Source organism: Rattus norvegicus, chromosome 18 (assembly GCF_021556685.1).
Source record: "Rattus norvegicus strain SHRSP/BbbUtx chromosome 18, alternate assembly SHRSP_T2T, whole genome shotgun sequence".
Taxonomy (NCBI): domain Eukaryota; kingdom Metazoa; phylum Chordata; class Mammalia; order Rodentia; family Muridae; genus Rattus; species Rattus norvegicus.
Window position 1 is genome coordinate 40891469 of NC_141551.1, and position 13378 is coordinate 40904846.

The window sequence follows — 13378 nt, forward strand, 5'->3', positions numbered from 1 at the left end:
GTGTGTGTGTGTGTGTGTGTGTGTGTGTGTGTGTGTGTGTGTGTGTGTCTGTGTGTGTCTGTGTGTGTTCGGTAGTGAAGATTAAACCCAGAGCTGACTTAGGCTAAGAAAACGGTCTATCATAGTTGAATCTCCAGCCTACTTACTTGCTCTGCCACAGAGCTGTGAGCTATGTCACATGCACCTAGTTCATGAAATCCAAAAGGTTAACAACCCATTAGCACTACTCACTCAGCTTATCTGGTCTCTTTTTATATTGGCTCCTGGCCACCAGAAAGAGATGAGATTCTTAACTGGGTTGGGTCCTAGTGACCACAGTGAGGTTTTTCAGTGAGCACCCTGAACACCAGGCTTTACCTCCAGTCTAAAGCAGACAGAGTGCCATTCTGCTATGTCCTAAACAAAAGGCAGAAGCAAGGTAATGTGACTACAGACCTCAGCTTTTCAACATCCGTAGAAGAAAACGCAGACAGCCCCTAGACTTAAGGGAAACAACGAGGCTAAACATGATGGAAACTACAGGTTTTACAGTAGTTGGGCACATTGCAACCCACACCACCAGGTATCAGAAGTCCACAGTGAAAGGCAGTACATTGAACTGTCTACAAGTTATACCCAAACCTGGAACAGGGCATGTTCCCCAGTCATACACTGTTGCTATGGGAACAAAGTCAGGAGAGAGGCATCCAGAGAGCACCTGGCCAGGTCCTACTCATCTTTCCAGCTGTCACTTCAGACTACTAACTGTGAGAAGGAGAAGGAACAAAACCTAAAAAGAAGAACCAGTGTGCGTGAAGGGTAACCAAGAGTAAAGAAGAAATGAAAGGTATCTAAAAGTATACACAATAACAAATCCCCAAAAGCCAAGCATGGTAGCGCATGCCTGTAATCCCAGCATTCAGGAAGCTGAAGCAGAAAGATAATAGATTTGAGGCCAGCTTTGGCTACGTGCTTGCTTCAAAGCAAACAATGTGGTAACCACCCCCCAGGGGATTCATTATGGTCTAATTTTCATTGACCATCTCCCCTAACTCAGACCCCATTTGTACTTAGAGTTTATGATGCTCAGCTTAACTAAATTAAGCAGTAATGTTTGATGATTGGAAGCCTTGTTCCAAAACCACTTTAGCTTTTATGTCTTAAGATAAAACCCTGTAGGCACTGAACACAGTAGCACCCAGCCAACAGTTCCACATTGGGAAGATGTGAAGAGGTGTAGGTCTGCCCTGGCAGGAGTTTCTGATTAGTATCAGAAGTACAGCCTACATGGTCAGTGGGCAACAGGCTCTTGGGCAAGCTGAGGTGAATAACATTGGTATACATGGGTTGTCTACTTCCCCTTTGACCACATCCTATTATTCTCCTTAGGACTGCTGGCATAAACACACCCAATTAAAATAGGATGATATATAACATTTTTAGTATATGTCTCAAATATTGTACATATTTGCATTAAGTTGTTTTTTATATGAGTTTCAAATTTAATTTCATAGCTCATATTTGCATATGTGTGTGTGCACATGTGTGCATGTGGAGGCTAGAGGACAATCCTGGGTGTCATTCTTTAAAATGTCATCTATCCTTTTAAGTATTTTCATTTTTTGCATTTATTGAGATGGGGTACATGCATGTGCTTGTTCACACATGCACACACACACACACACACACGCACACACAAACATGGTACACATGTGGAAGACAGAAGACAACGAGTCAATTCTCTTGTTTCTAATGTGTGGGTCCTGGGGATCCAAATTAAGTTGCCAAGTTTGGCAGCAAGTGCCATCTCTCAGCCCTTTGCAATTTTGTTTTTTAAATTTAAGCAGGTTCTCTCATTGGCCTCGAACTCTCTAATAGGTTAGGCAAGGGTGGCTGGCTAGTGGGCCCATGTGATCTGCCTATCTCCATTTTCTCAGTGCTGAGATTACAAGTAGGTGCCATCGTGATCAGCTCTTTTTAGTATGGGTTCTGGGGAACCTAAGACAGATTGTTCCTTGCAAGCACTCCACAGACTAAGCTATCTCTGCAGTTGTATATCAAGTCTTCTTTAAAAACATTACTTTGTAGGAACCAGTTCTCTCCTTATACCCGTAGGTTTTGGAAGCAAGTGCCTTTACCCACTGAGCCACTCCTCCAGCCTTATATTAGGTGTTTTATCTAAACATCCAACATTGTCTTGTTAGTGATCACATGGTTACAATATAAAGTGTCTCAAGACCTGCTCCAGTTGCTGGAATACATAGCTTATCTGTTGAAGGTCTATTGTGTATCAATAATGTTCCCAGGAAGCTTGTATAGGATATTTCTTTAATCTGTGCATCAGTCCTGTACAATGGGTATAATTCTCTATAGAGGGGATATGCACCAGTCAGTACGCTTCCCTCCCTCCACCTCAGCTTAACTAATGTGCTACTTATCAGCCAGAATGCAAACCTGGATGACACTCCACCCTTCCTACTGCACTGCCCACGGGTCAGCATAAAGTACGTAATTAGTCATTCATGAAGATACCCACTTACCCTTCTATATGATACTTGGAGATACTATCTTCAAATTACTTCTACAACAGTGTAATAAAGAAAGATAAGTTGTTTGTGAAACTAGCTATTTTTAAACAACACTACAAATCAGTCTTCTTTTCTTTTCCCACGGCACATATATTTGATTTAACCCTAACATACAAAACAAAGAAGAAAAGGAAAAGATAGAAAGTAGTCACTTTAAGGTGAGCCAAACCTCACCATTATTACCCCAGTTTGGGTTTCAGTTGTTGGAACAACTACCTGTTCAGCCATCTGAAACCCAGCCTTCAGTGGGATTTTTGTTTCTGTTCCAGATGTTAACACTTTACATTGCTCGGTTTGTGGATTTTCTAAACCTAATTCTTTTATCATTTTAAGGGCATTCTTGTTTCAAAGTCAGTTGTGTATTTGTAAAATTCTTGAGTATTGAAGCTGGAGAGGAGGCACGGTGGATTAAGACCATTAAGGCTCTCTTTCAGAACTACATGGGGGCTCACAGCACCCAGGACTCCAGTTCCAAGGGATTGGATGCCCTCTTCTGGCCTCTTCAGACAACAGGCACCTGAGAGGTGCACAAACATATATATATATAAGCAAATAGACACAGATGAAAGTAAAAATTAAAGGACTTTAAAGTTCTTGAGTCTTTGGTACCTCACAGTGTTCAAAGCTCCAACAGTGGTCAAATGATGGTATCATTGCCTGTTCATCCAAATGAAATGTAATCTCTCCAAACTGCCTTTCATTTTGCTGAAACTATTGTGCTCCTAGGATGTACCTGAGAGGCAACCGTTAAAGAAGAATCATTATCTAGGTATTCATACTGAGGTATGTTTCCTCAGTATATCCTACAAGCACAGGATAGATGAAGAAATGTTCTAAACTTAAATATTCCATCCCTCACACTTCTTTCTTCCAGTCCAGAAGAGTGCATGATGATCTAAAGGGAAGATATGTATGAAGATGATTTTTAAAAAATTAATGAGGAAACCCTTTCAAGAGACCAAAAGCATTTGAGAACACTGCTTTGAGTACCTCTAGATCTTGACCATAGATTTTAAAACTCTGTTTTTGTCCAAAATCTCTTCTGCTGCAAAAGACACAAAAAAACTTTCAGAAATGGCAAAAGTTTTACTGGCAGTGAAATGCAAAAGGAAGCATTTACATTGCTTTTTAGGGCTCTTGGAGAGTTAGCCTATGTCTTAGCAACTGTGTCCTCTAGGGTATTGTCTGGTGCGCAGAAAGACTACAGTGCTGGAGCTTGCTATGTACTTTAAATATTAAAGCAAGCTCCACACAAGCATTATAAGCTTCTCAGGTTAGAATGTAGGTTTTAGATTACCCTAAGATTAAAAGCTTGCTCACCTCCCCAGGCAGGGAATATGCTGAGATGGATTAATTTGAAGAAGACAAGCATCCTGATGTTGCTGGACAGAGGGATGGAAGTGGAAATGAACTCCCATCATTTCTTCTGTGAAATCCCAAAAGTCTGAGTATTTTGAAATGAACAGAGATTCATGTGTTCTAAGACTTCTTAAAGCACATGTTGTATTATCTTTTGGGGTGCTGGGAACTAAATCCATGGCCTAGTATATGCCAGTGAAATGTTGCACCACCAAGCTACATCTATAGCCTCCAAATGCTGTGAATTTTAAATTAGCAGTTTTGTTTTAGCAGTTCTAGAGATCAAACCCGAGGCCTGGTGCATGCTCCCTCAGTATTCCAGCGGCCAGCAACATTGCTGGCATTTAAATGAGTTCATGCACAGAACTTGAGAAGTGCTGCAATTGTGAGACAGCACTCAAGGGAAAATAGTGATCAACTCACAAATTGAACTTGGAAGGAAGCAGGAGAAGGCTGGCTGACTACCAGCCACCCCTCTGCCTCTCATGATTAGACTAGCCTCCCACTGTTCACTATGTAAACCCAAGCTGTCAAGTGAACCCCAAATCCAAAAAAAAAAAAACCCTCAGTCTTAAAAGTCTGCTATTCCATGGCTAACATAAGTGCTTAGAGCATTTATAATCACACACAGCACAGGTCTTATATGGAATTGGAAATTTACAAGCAGGGAGGTGGTGACGCATGCCTTTAATCCTAGCACTTCAGGAGGCAGAGGCAGGCAGATCTCTGAGCCTGAGGCCAGCCTGGTCTACTGAATGAGTACCAGGACATCAGGGCTACACAGAGAAGCCTTGTTTAGAAAAACCAAAACATAGATAAGGGACACATGAGTTGAAATAAATAGTTAAGTGATTACTGCCACTTGCTCCAGTTCCCAAAAGATAAGGAGGAACTGCCCACTTTCCAACCTCAAAGATTTCCATGGATGTTTGGCCCTTCTAGCTGTATAGGTCTGGGGAGAGTGCTCCTGGCAACCACTGGCCCACTGCTGGAGCTGGAAGAAGGCAGTCTGAGTAGTCAAGGAAGAGAGGCAGAGGAATCGAGTTCAGGACACCAGGTGCATCTGTTTAAAGTTTCTATTACAAGAAGCATATTGTAACAAACACACCATGGTTCTGAGAGTTTCCTGGATTTATGTGCCTTAGTTTATTCTAAGAAGTTTCCAGAATTCACCAAGGTTTGCTTTCTCTAGTGTTTAGGGGAAATTCATCTGTCTACTTCATAGTCATCAGAGAGTTGGCAACATGCCCATCCTTGGCCTGGATACCCCGCCATCCCCCATCCCCCATCCCCCATCCCCACCCCCTCCAAGGACTAATTTCCCAAAGTTTCTCAATTTGGATGTAGTTGAAGAACAGCACAGCCAACTAATACAGCTCTGGCTTATGTTGAAGAACATCTGAGCACAGACAATTTACATACGGATCATCCTAATTCTCAGCCCATCAAGAGTCATCCATTTACGTTGAAATTCACAGAAGGCATCTTCTGCCCAACCTACTCCTGGCTCCTAAACAGATGCTCTCTTTTCAACCACTGTCCCAGCACTCCAGAGTTCCACCTCTGACCCAGGGTCCTCTTCCCTGGCAGCAACCCTTGCTTCTGGACTTCTCTAGGGGAAATCCATTTGGAGGAAGGTGTAGGCCGGTACACTTTGTAGGTCCAGAAGGCACAGCAGGCTGTCTGTTTGGAACCATCAAATGCTTGAATGTTCTGGCCAGGGTGACTCCATACGTGCTCAGATGACACACAAACTTTCTGGATGGAGTCCCAGGTACATGGGAAGGTGGAACGAAAGTCCACCACTTGTGCTTCTGGTCCAGGCTATGAATGTGCACTTTCAAATTGTTACTGAATATTCTATCACAGATCAATGTATTCCGCGGCTACAGAATAGGAGAATCCAGAGAGGACTAGTCGCCCTGGTACTCAGGTTGGGAGTCACAGGTCTGGTCTAAAGTTAAATTACTCCACGCTGCGTGCCAGCTATGCGTATTGGATTGGAGTATGGGATTGAAGTTTTAAGGGCTCACATCACGGAGTTACAATCCTCCTTTCTGATGGTAACGCGTAGAGTCTGGTGGTTCCTTTTTTTTTTTCTCCAAGCCCCAGGTGCAGTGAACATACATAGCCACAGTTAAGCACAGTTTCTTCCAACCCAGACCAGCAAAGCCCTGCTCAGTATTTCCAGACATGCCCCGCCTATAGACCACTTCGCGGCATCTCTGGGCAGTTTCTCAGACGCTCCCTGAGGTCCAGCTTCTCGGAAGCCTTTCTACTCAGGCAAAGCCACACTACCAACGTCCCGAGCCACTCCCAGCTTGTGCCCTAAAGATTTCAGAAGAGGTATGGGGCTGGTATTTCACCAGTCCACAGCTCCCTCCACCCTACTACCAAAGGAAGCCGCCCAGGAAGCAGAGCGAGCGCTGTCCCTGTCCCACACAGCAAGAGGGTGCTTATGGACCCGGAGCCGCCTCAGGGCCTCTGAGCTAACGGATTGGCAGACCCTCCCTCTACACCCGGAGCCTGTCACCCATTCCAAATTTCCGTGCTGTCGGCCAGCCCTTCGGTTCCCATCCTCTCCCGCCAGGCTCGCGCACCGCTGCCCTCAACTAGCTCAGAGTCCCCTTTCTTTGACATAAAGAAAAGGCGGCCACGATGCATTGTGTACAGCTGGGATCCGCTAGTACGGAGCACAGACCCAGATTCCAGCTTGTGTCCCCCCAGCACGGGACCGCTCCGATGCCGCAGCCCACCCTCAGGTCGTGAGTGCCCAGCCGGGACCTCGGACGCAGCCCCACCGCAAAGATGCTTACCTTGCCCTTGGCAAGCAATTCCATAATGTAGCCAAATTCACTCATCTCCCCTGACTCCGACATGGTCAAGACCCTTTATGAACTATGGACCAGCCAGACCGGCTCATCGAATGTGGTCCTTTCTCCGCCTTTCTCTCTGTTCAGCTTGAGTTTGCCCAGCCCTCCTCCAGAGGCACGGTTAAAAGTGGAGAAGGGAAAGACAAGGGCGGGGCTGGGTGGGATGCAGGCCCAGGAGGACCCGGGCAGCCTTGTCCAGCCTCCGGGGTCCTGGCTGCATCAGGTTGGCCAGAGCCAGCTAACGGAACAAATAAGGGCGGCAGGCAAGCTTGTGTCCAGCCCTCCCGGGTGGTGCTTGGATGAGGCCACGCCTCCTCGGGGGTCGTGTTCCCCCAGTGGTCCAAACGCGCCTGCACACAAAGCGGGGCTCCTGGCAGGCGAGCACCCAGCTCCGACAGATCCAGGCACTTGATCTGATGCGGGGTAGACTGGCGCTCCTGGGCTCCAAGAGCCAGGACAGGGGGGAAAAAATCTCCATTGCGTGGAGGGAGGTGTGAGGGCAGAGGAAAATGAATGCAGAGGAGACACAACAAAGAGCCTGGCTTCTAGAGGGGGAAAAAAAGTGAAGGCCCAGGAAATGGCAACGCTGCATCTCAAGTCAGCCTTCCTGAAATCCAATAGGTAACAAAGACCAAGACCGGGGCTTCTGAGATGAGAACAGACACAGGAATTGTGTTGTAAACACTCGAAGTGTGTAGGGTTCGATAAGATCTCAATATCCTCCAGATGCTCAACTTTCCCTTAACAAAAGAGAGAAAGAACGGGAAAGCAGTTGTGCCAGCAAGGTTCCTGGACTCTCACCTTTAGTTACAACACACTCTTCTAATTGTTCCTTTTCGGTGCAGCTTCCCAGGATGAATACTTCATTTTTATAACTGTTTCTCTAAGAGGTTTGCGGCTGGAGTGGCCACACCTATTACTCTTTGCTTCACAATCAACTCCTCTGCTCCAGGCTTTTTCTTAGTCATAGGACTTGAGTTGTTTATTTATTTACAACTGACGGCGATAATTAGATTGGACACGAGCCCAACTGGACAAGAGCACCTCCTTAGGAAATCACTTTTCTGAAGAAGGGTGGCAGGATTTGTCCTGGGCTGGCTATTCGGGCAGGCAGGGAGCTGTGTGGAAACGGTCTGATTTATACAGTTAACCTTGAAGGTCCTCAGTAAGCCGTAGAAGTGTTCCTTCTTTGGGCATAGTTTGCAATTTCTCCTCTGTGACAGAGACATCCAAAAGTCTGCATCTCCTCCTCCCTCACCTGCTTCCCCCTTAGCTCTCCTAACGCTGCCCTAATTGCTGAGTAACTGTCCTCTGCTCTCCCAGATCAGTGCTGCTTCTTGTCTGGTAACTGATAGTCTCTCTCAATGGTAGCAAGAGTGAGTTGCTGATGTTCAGGCAGGGCCTTGGAAACAAACACCACGGCAGGGTTTCCAGAGTGCAGTCCAGCAGTGTCATCTTCTCCAGTTGTTCTAGGATCTTGTACTCACTCTTTGCTTCCATAGGGAAAACTCATAGATGTCCAAAAAGAAAAGAAAAGAAAAAAAAAGCCAGTATTATCCATGAATGGATTCCCTTCTGGTGTTAGCAATTCATAATGGATAGAGATTTCATTCTAGAAATCAAAGTTTCTTACACCCAAAATGGAATCTGATGCATGAAAGAAAGAAAGAAAGAAACAAACAACCACTATGTGAAAGGTTAGCAACTAATATATGTCTCCAATGGAATGAGGGAGGGGGGCGAAAAGTACACATGCCCCATGTTAGGGCTTCAGAGCCTTCACCACAACCTCTCCAGAAGCCTCAGCTCACATCCCCTTTGGGAGAACTGAGTCCCATGTTTACTCCTAGCTGGAGAGAAGGGTGGGAAGGTGACCATCTTACTCTAGGCATCGACATTCGAAACAAGAGCTAAGGTTCGTTAGTGAGGAAGAGGAGGAGGCAGACAGATACCTGGGAGGAAAGTGTTTCTACTACGACTTGGATTTTAAGTCCATTCAACTTCCCAAGATCCACTTTCCACTTCTGTCCAAGGACTGGCTCGAACTAAATGTTTTCTAACTGTTCTTAGGGCCAGAATCTCTGGTTTGAGGATCCCTTGGACACTAGGAATTTGACCATGCTCAAGTAACTGTATGGACAACCCAAAATGGACTTTATTCTTTCTTTTCCTTCTTTTTTGGGGGTAAGGGGATGGGAAGAGAGGATATGGGGAAGGGAGCAGACATGGGAGGACAAGGAAGTGATCAAGTTGTGAGATTCCCAAAAACAGAAAAAAGAAAGCCTTGTCTTTTTTAAAAACACCTTTACTGAAGCAACATTTACATACCATGACATCCAGTGTATTCTAAGAATACATGTTTGTGATTTGTTTTTTATCTCCTGGATGAAGAGTTGGTTTACATTTAGATAGGATCTGACTATGTGATCCAAGTTGCCCTTGGACTCAGTTTCTCCTTCCTCCACCTCCCAGGTGCTGGCATTGTGGGTGTACTACATACAGTGCCTGTCTCACTAATTTATTTTTTGTTTTTAAATTATGGAGCCTTAGACTCTCTCTCTCTCATTCCATGCCTTGAGATTTTCCTCATTGCCTTGTAGCTTTCAGTGTTTGTGTTTTACAAGTCTCTTATTTGTGTATAGCTAGGAATTTTATTCTGGTTAGTATTGCTGTATCCCTGAGTGGCACACAGCAAGAACTGTCAAAAACAGCTCCTTTCCTACCTCAGCCTGCAGCCACTATGAGGTTCTGCCACAGGAGCCATCCACGGTGGTGGCAACTCCTCTCCAGCCTCCCGAAGCAGCTCAGCAGTGATGGTGCCTCAGCAAAGCTGCCTGCAGCCAGGAAGGTCTTTCTATACTAACCCATAGGCCTGGTGAAGGGAAAGAGGATGGGGGTGTGTGGGGGAAAAAAAAGCAGCCAATCTATAAGCAGGAGAACCCATGAATCCCTGAGCTTCTCACAAAATCACACCAGTTCCTGAGCACAAAATCCCACCAATCCGTGAACAAGAAAGCACACCAATTCCTGAGCTTCCTAAACTCAGGACTTGAAATCCCACCAATCCTCAATCTGGGAATCTGTACTCTGGGAAACACTTCCCCCTAAGAAACCCTTAATGAGCCCTGTCCTTTGTTTACTTCCCTGTTGTCCACTTTAGGAAGCAGAGACAGCTAACCCTCCTGTCATCCCTCCACACCTTGGACCCTTCCAATAAATCAATCTCTTATGAGATTTGCTCTGTCGTTCATTAGAAGCCAAGTGGCAATGGAGAGAAGAGAAGAAGTGGAGCAGGGCTGAGGCTCCTGAGCTCCTCAGAACAGCTGGGGATCCCCTCCCCTGGGAGCTGAAGCACCTCTGCTGAGGCTGCTTCCTCTCAGAGCTGTGTGGTTCCTGTGCACCCATGTCTCAGAATACCCTTCCACTGGGACACTGACCCACCTCAGAGCTGTATGGTTCCTGGGCGTCTGAGTTCCAGGACACCTTTCCATCCAAGCAGGGAAGCCAACAATTGTTAGGAATGAAGGTTATCTCTTGTGGTTTCTTTTTTATTACTATTTTAGTAGGTATAAACAAATAATTTTTGTATAATAAAGTTACATCCTGTAATGGTACAAAATTCATTCAGTTCTGCTAGAATGAGTTTGTAAATTTTTATATCATCTATAGTTCATGTATTTTTTTCCTTTCTAATCATGCCTTTAACTTACCTTTCTTGCCATATTGCTACTGATTAATATTTTCAATAAAATAATAAATGTTGCAAGAATGTCAAACCTTTCCTTATTCCCAAAATCGAGCAAAAAATGTTCAGTCTCTCCTTTTTATGTATTGATTACTTTCATTTTCATGTACTGATTACTTAAGCTACTTCATAAAATTTTGTATTGTACTTTTGTCATTTAGTTAATAAAATTTTTCAGTTGTCATTTATGGCCTATCTATAAACGAGTTGCCTAATTTTCAAATTATACCAAATATTTTATATTTCCCATATACTTGTATTGGTTTCTTGTATAATGACTACTCTTAAATAATTTGTTTTTATTTTTTAAGATTTATTTATTTCATTTAATGTGTATAAATAGTTTGTCAATTTGTAGATATGTGTTACCTCATGCATGGTGCATGCCTGGTATCCACAGAAGTCACAAGGAGGCATTGGATTTGCTGGAACTAGAGTTATGAATGGTTGTGAACTACCATGGAGGTGCTGGGAATTGAACTCAGGTCTCTGCAAGACCAACAAATGATCTTAATCCCTGAACATTTCTCTATCCCAATTTTAAAATATGTGGAGGTCATTTTGTGATCCAGCACGAAAGTTGGCAATTTTTCTTAAAAAGTAAGATACTTTTAAATACTTTAGATTTGCAGCCAAATAGTCTGTGTCACTACTCAGCTCTGATGTTATGGAATAAACAAACAAACAAACAAACAAAAACAGTTGACAATGAACAAACAAATCAGTGTAACCTGTTCCAACAACATTCACAACTAGACATGCTAGCTAATCTTATTTTCAATTTGACTGGATTTAGGATACACACCTCTGAATGAGTTTGTGATGTATTTTCAGTGAGGTTTAACTGAGCAAGAATGATCCACCCTAAAGACGGATGGTACTATCCCATGGGCTAGAAACTTGGTAGCATTAGCCATACGGTGCTCTCTTAGCTGGCATAAAAGATTCAATGAGAGGTTTGTGGAGACCTGCACCAAGTTTCTGGGGAAAAAAACAAGGCCAAACAATATATGGTAGGTTCACATTCCCTGCAAGGATGCAGTGCCTTGGTAAGGCATTGTGTGAAACTTGAAGGTGAGACCTAAGTTGCAATGATGATCCCAGGATATTGTAGATACCAACATTGTGAGCCAAACATGCAAACCACGTCTCTAGCCTCAAAGACAGTTTTCTAGGAGTCAAGTATGAGAGAATGTGGCCTGAGAACTGGAATTGTGGTTGTTCCTCTGTAGAAGTAGTTACACAGTAGTTATGTTAACAATTACAGAATAAAAGAAAGTTATAAATCAATACATACCAAACACATAAAGAGGGACTGGAGACAGGTAGGATTGCAAGAAAGTGGTGAAAATTATTGTAGTTTTTAGTGTAATCTGGTGGCATTCTTGGTCCTTGGTTTAGTAGAAGTGGGTGGTCAGCTAAAAATACACTCCAAAAGTTTTATCTAATAGTCAAAAGGAGATTAAATCAGACATGAGGGAGGACATGTGGCTATTATGGGAAATAAAAATTGCCCCAGATAATGTTGCTCTGGATCTGAAATGCTCTAATCCTTCACAGGTATAAGGTCCTCATCAGTCACTCAGTCTGTAGATCTTCAACAGCTCGTTGATGATGTTGTTGTCCTGGGCACTTTAGCTTACAGTCTCTGGGAAGCCTTCATCTTGAATAGTTAAGAATGGAAATGCTGGGCAGTGTACAATTAGAGTCCATGCTGCCAAACTCTCCTTCCAAATAGTTGTTTCATCTGCTCAAAACTAAAAAAGAAAAAGAAAAAAATTGACAGCACCCACTTCCCCACACTCTTATGAGAACTGGAATCCTCAGTTCCTTAATTTCTTATACCTCCAGTCACGTGGTCCAAAGAGGTTACATGAAACTTTACAGCCACAGAACAAAAGACAGTCATAAATTAATACATTTACCAAGTGCATTGCTGGAGACATTGGGTGGATCCGGCAGAGCAGGGAGTGCCTTCTATAGGATTCTGATAGCGTCTTGAAATGTTCTTAGCTCTAAGATGGGAGCCAGATGGTCTGCTAAAAATGACACATTTTAAAAGGCTTACCTAGTACTCACAAAGATACTGGGTCAGAGGTTGGTAGAAAAATGGCTACTAAAGGGGCACAAGACAAATTGGACTCTGATCTGCTAAATTCCATCTCTCTGTGTTAGATTCCTAAATCTCACTCTGTCTGCAAGGTCTTCAGCACAGACGTGATTTCAGAGGACCTTGTATCACATAGGAAAGAAGACATGCCTAGAATTTTCTTCTTTATCAATACTGTGGGCTTTAAATTTTAATTGCATAAAATGCTACCTGGAAGAAAAGCCAAAGATCTGTCTCTGTGTGTCTCTCTTAAGTAGCTTTCCAAACAACATTTACCATAAATTCTTACAATTTCCTCTAATCAAACCAGTGTGACCAACTATCTATATTAGTCCATCAGCACCTTACCCCACCTTAGCAAAGGAAGGCTGGCAATCACAAGTGAACCAAAACCAGAGTTTTCTTTCCAATTTCTTTTTTCTCCTGCAGTAAAAAGCACACTGCTTCCTTCACAGATTCTTATCGTCGGGAGTTTATAGAGCACAATCTTTGGCCCAGAGATGGCAGCAAGTGCCTTGGAAGACTTTGTGTGAGGACAAGGAATCGATCCTCACCCTCAGCTTTCCACAATGGTGGAAGTGGAACAATGTGCCCACGTCCTCAGTTCACCACTAGCTTCAAGGAGGAAGCTGTTCCTAGGACAAGCAAGACTTTGCATAGAAGGAAGTTTAGTACAGCAAGACCCATCTTGGGAGACAGTGGCCTAAGACATGCTTCTAAACTT

The 13378-nt window shown here is 43.8% G+C and overlaps 1 protein-coding gene across 4 annotated transcripts in view; it reads right to left on the reverse strand.

The window, feature by feature from the left end:
* Window positions 1-7047, reverse strand: part of Trim36 (tripartite motif-containing 36) — a 53466-nt gene extending 46419 nt beyond the window's left edge. Inside the window, exon 1 of one of the 4 annotated variants that reach the window (NM_001106147.2) lies at window positions 6743-7047. In NM_001106147.2, coding sequence (NP_001099617.1) covers window positions 6743-6805 — 63 coding nt within the window. In that variant the 5' untranslated portion in view covers window positions 6806-7047. The remainder of the gene's footprint in view (window positions 1-6742) is intronic. The other 3 variants (XM_087592432.1, XM_087592431.1, XM_087592429.1) reach the window with 3 other exon arrangements.
* Window positions 7048-13378: the final 6331 nt, after the last annotated feature.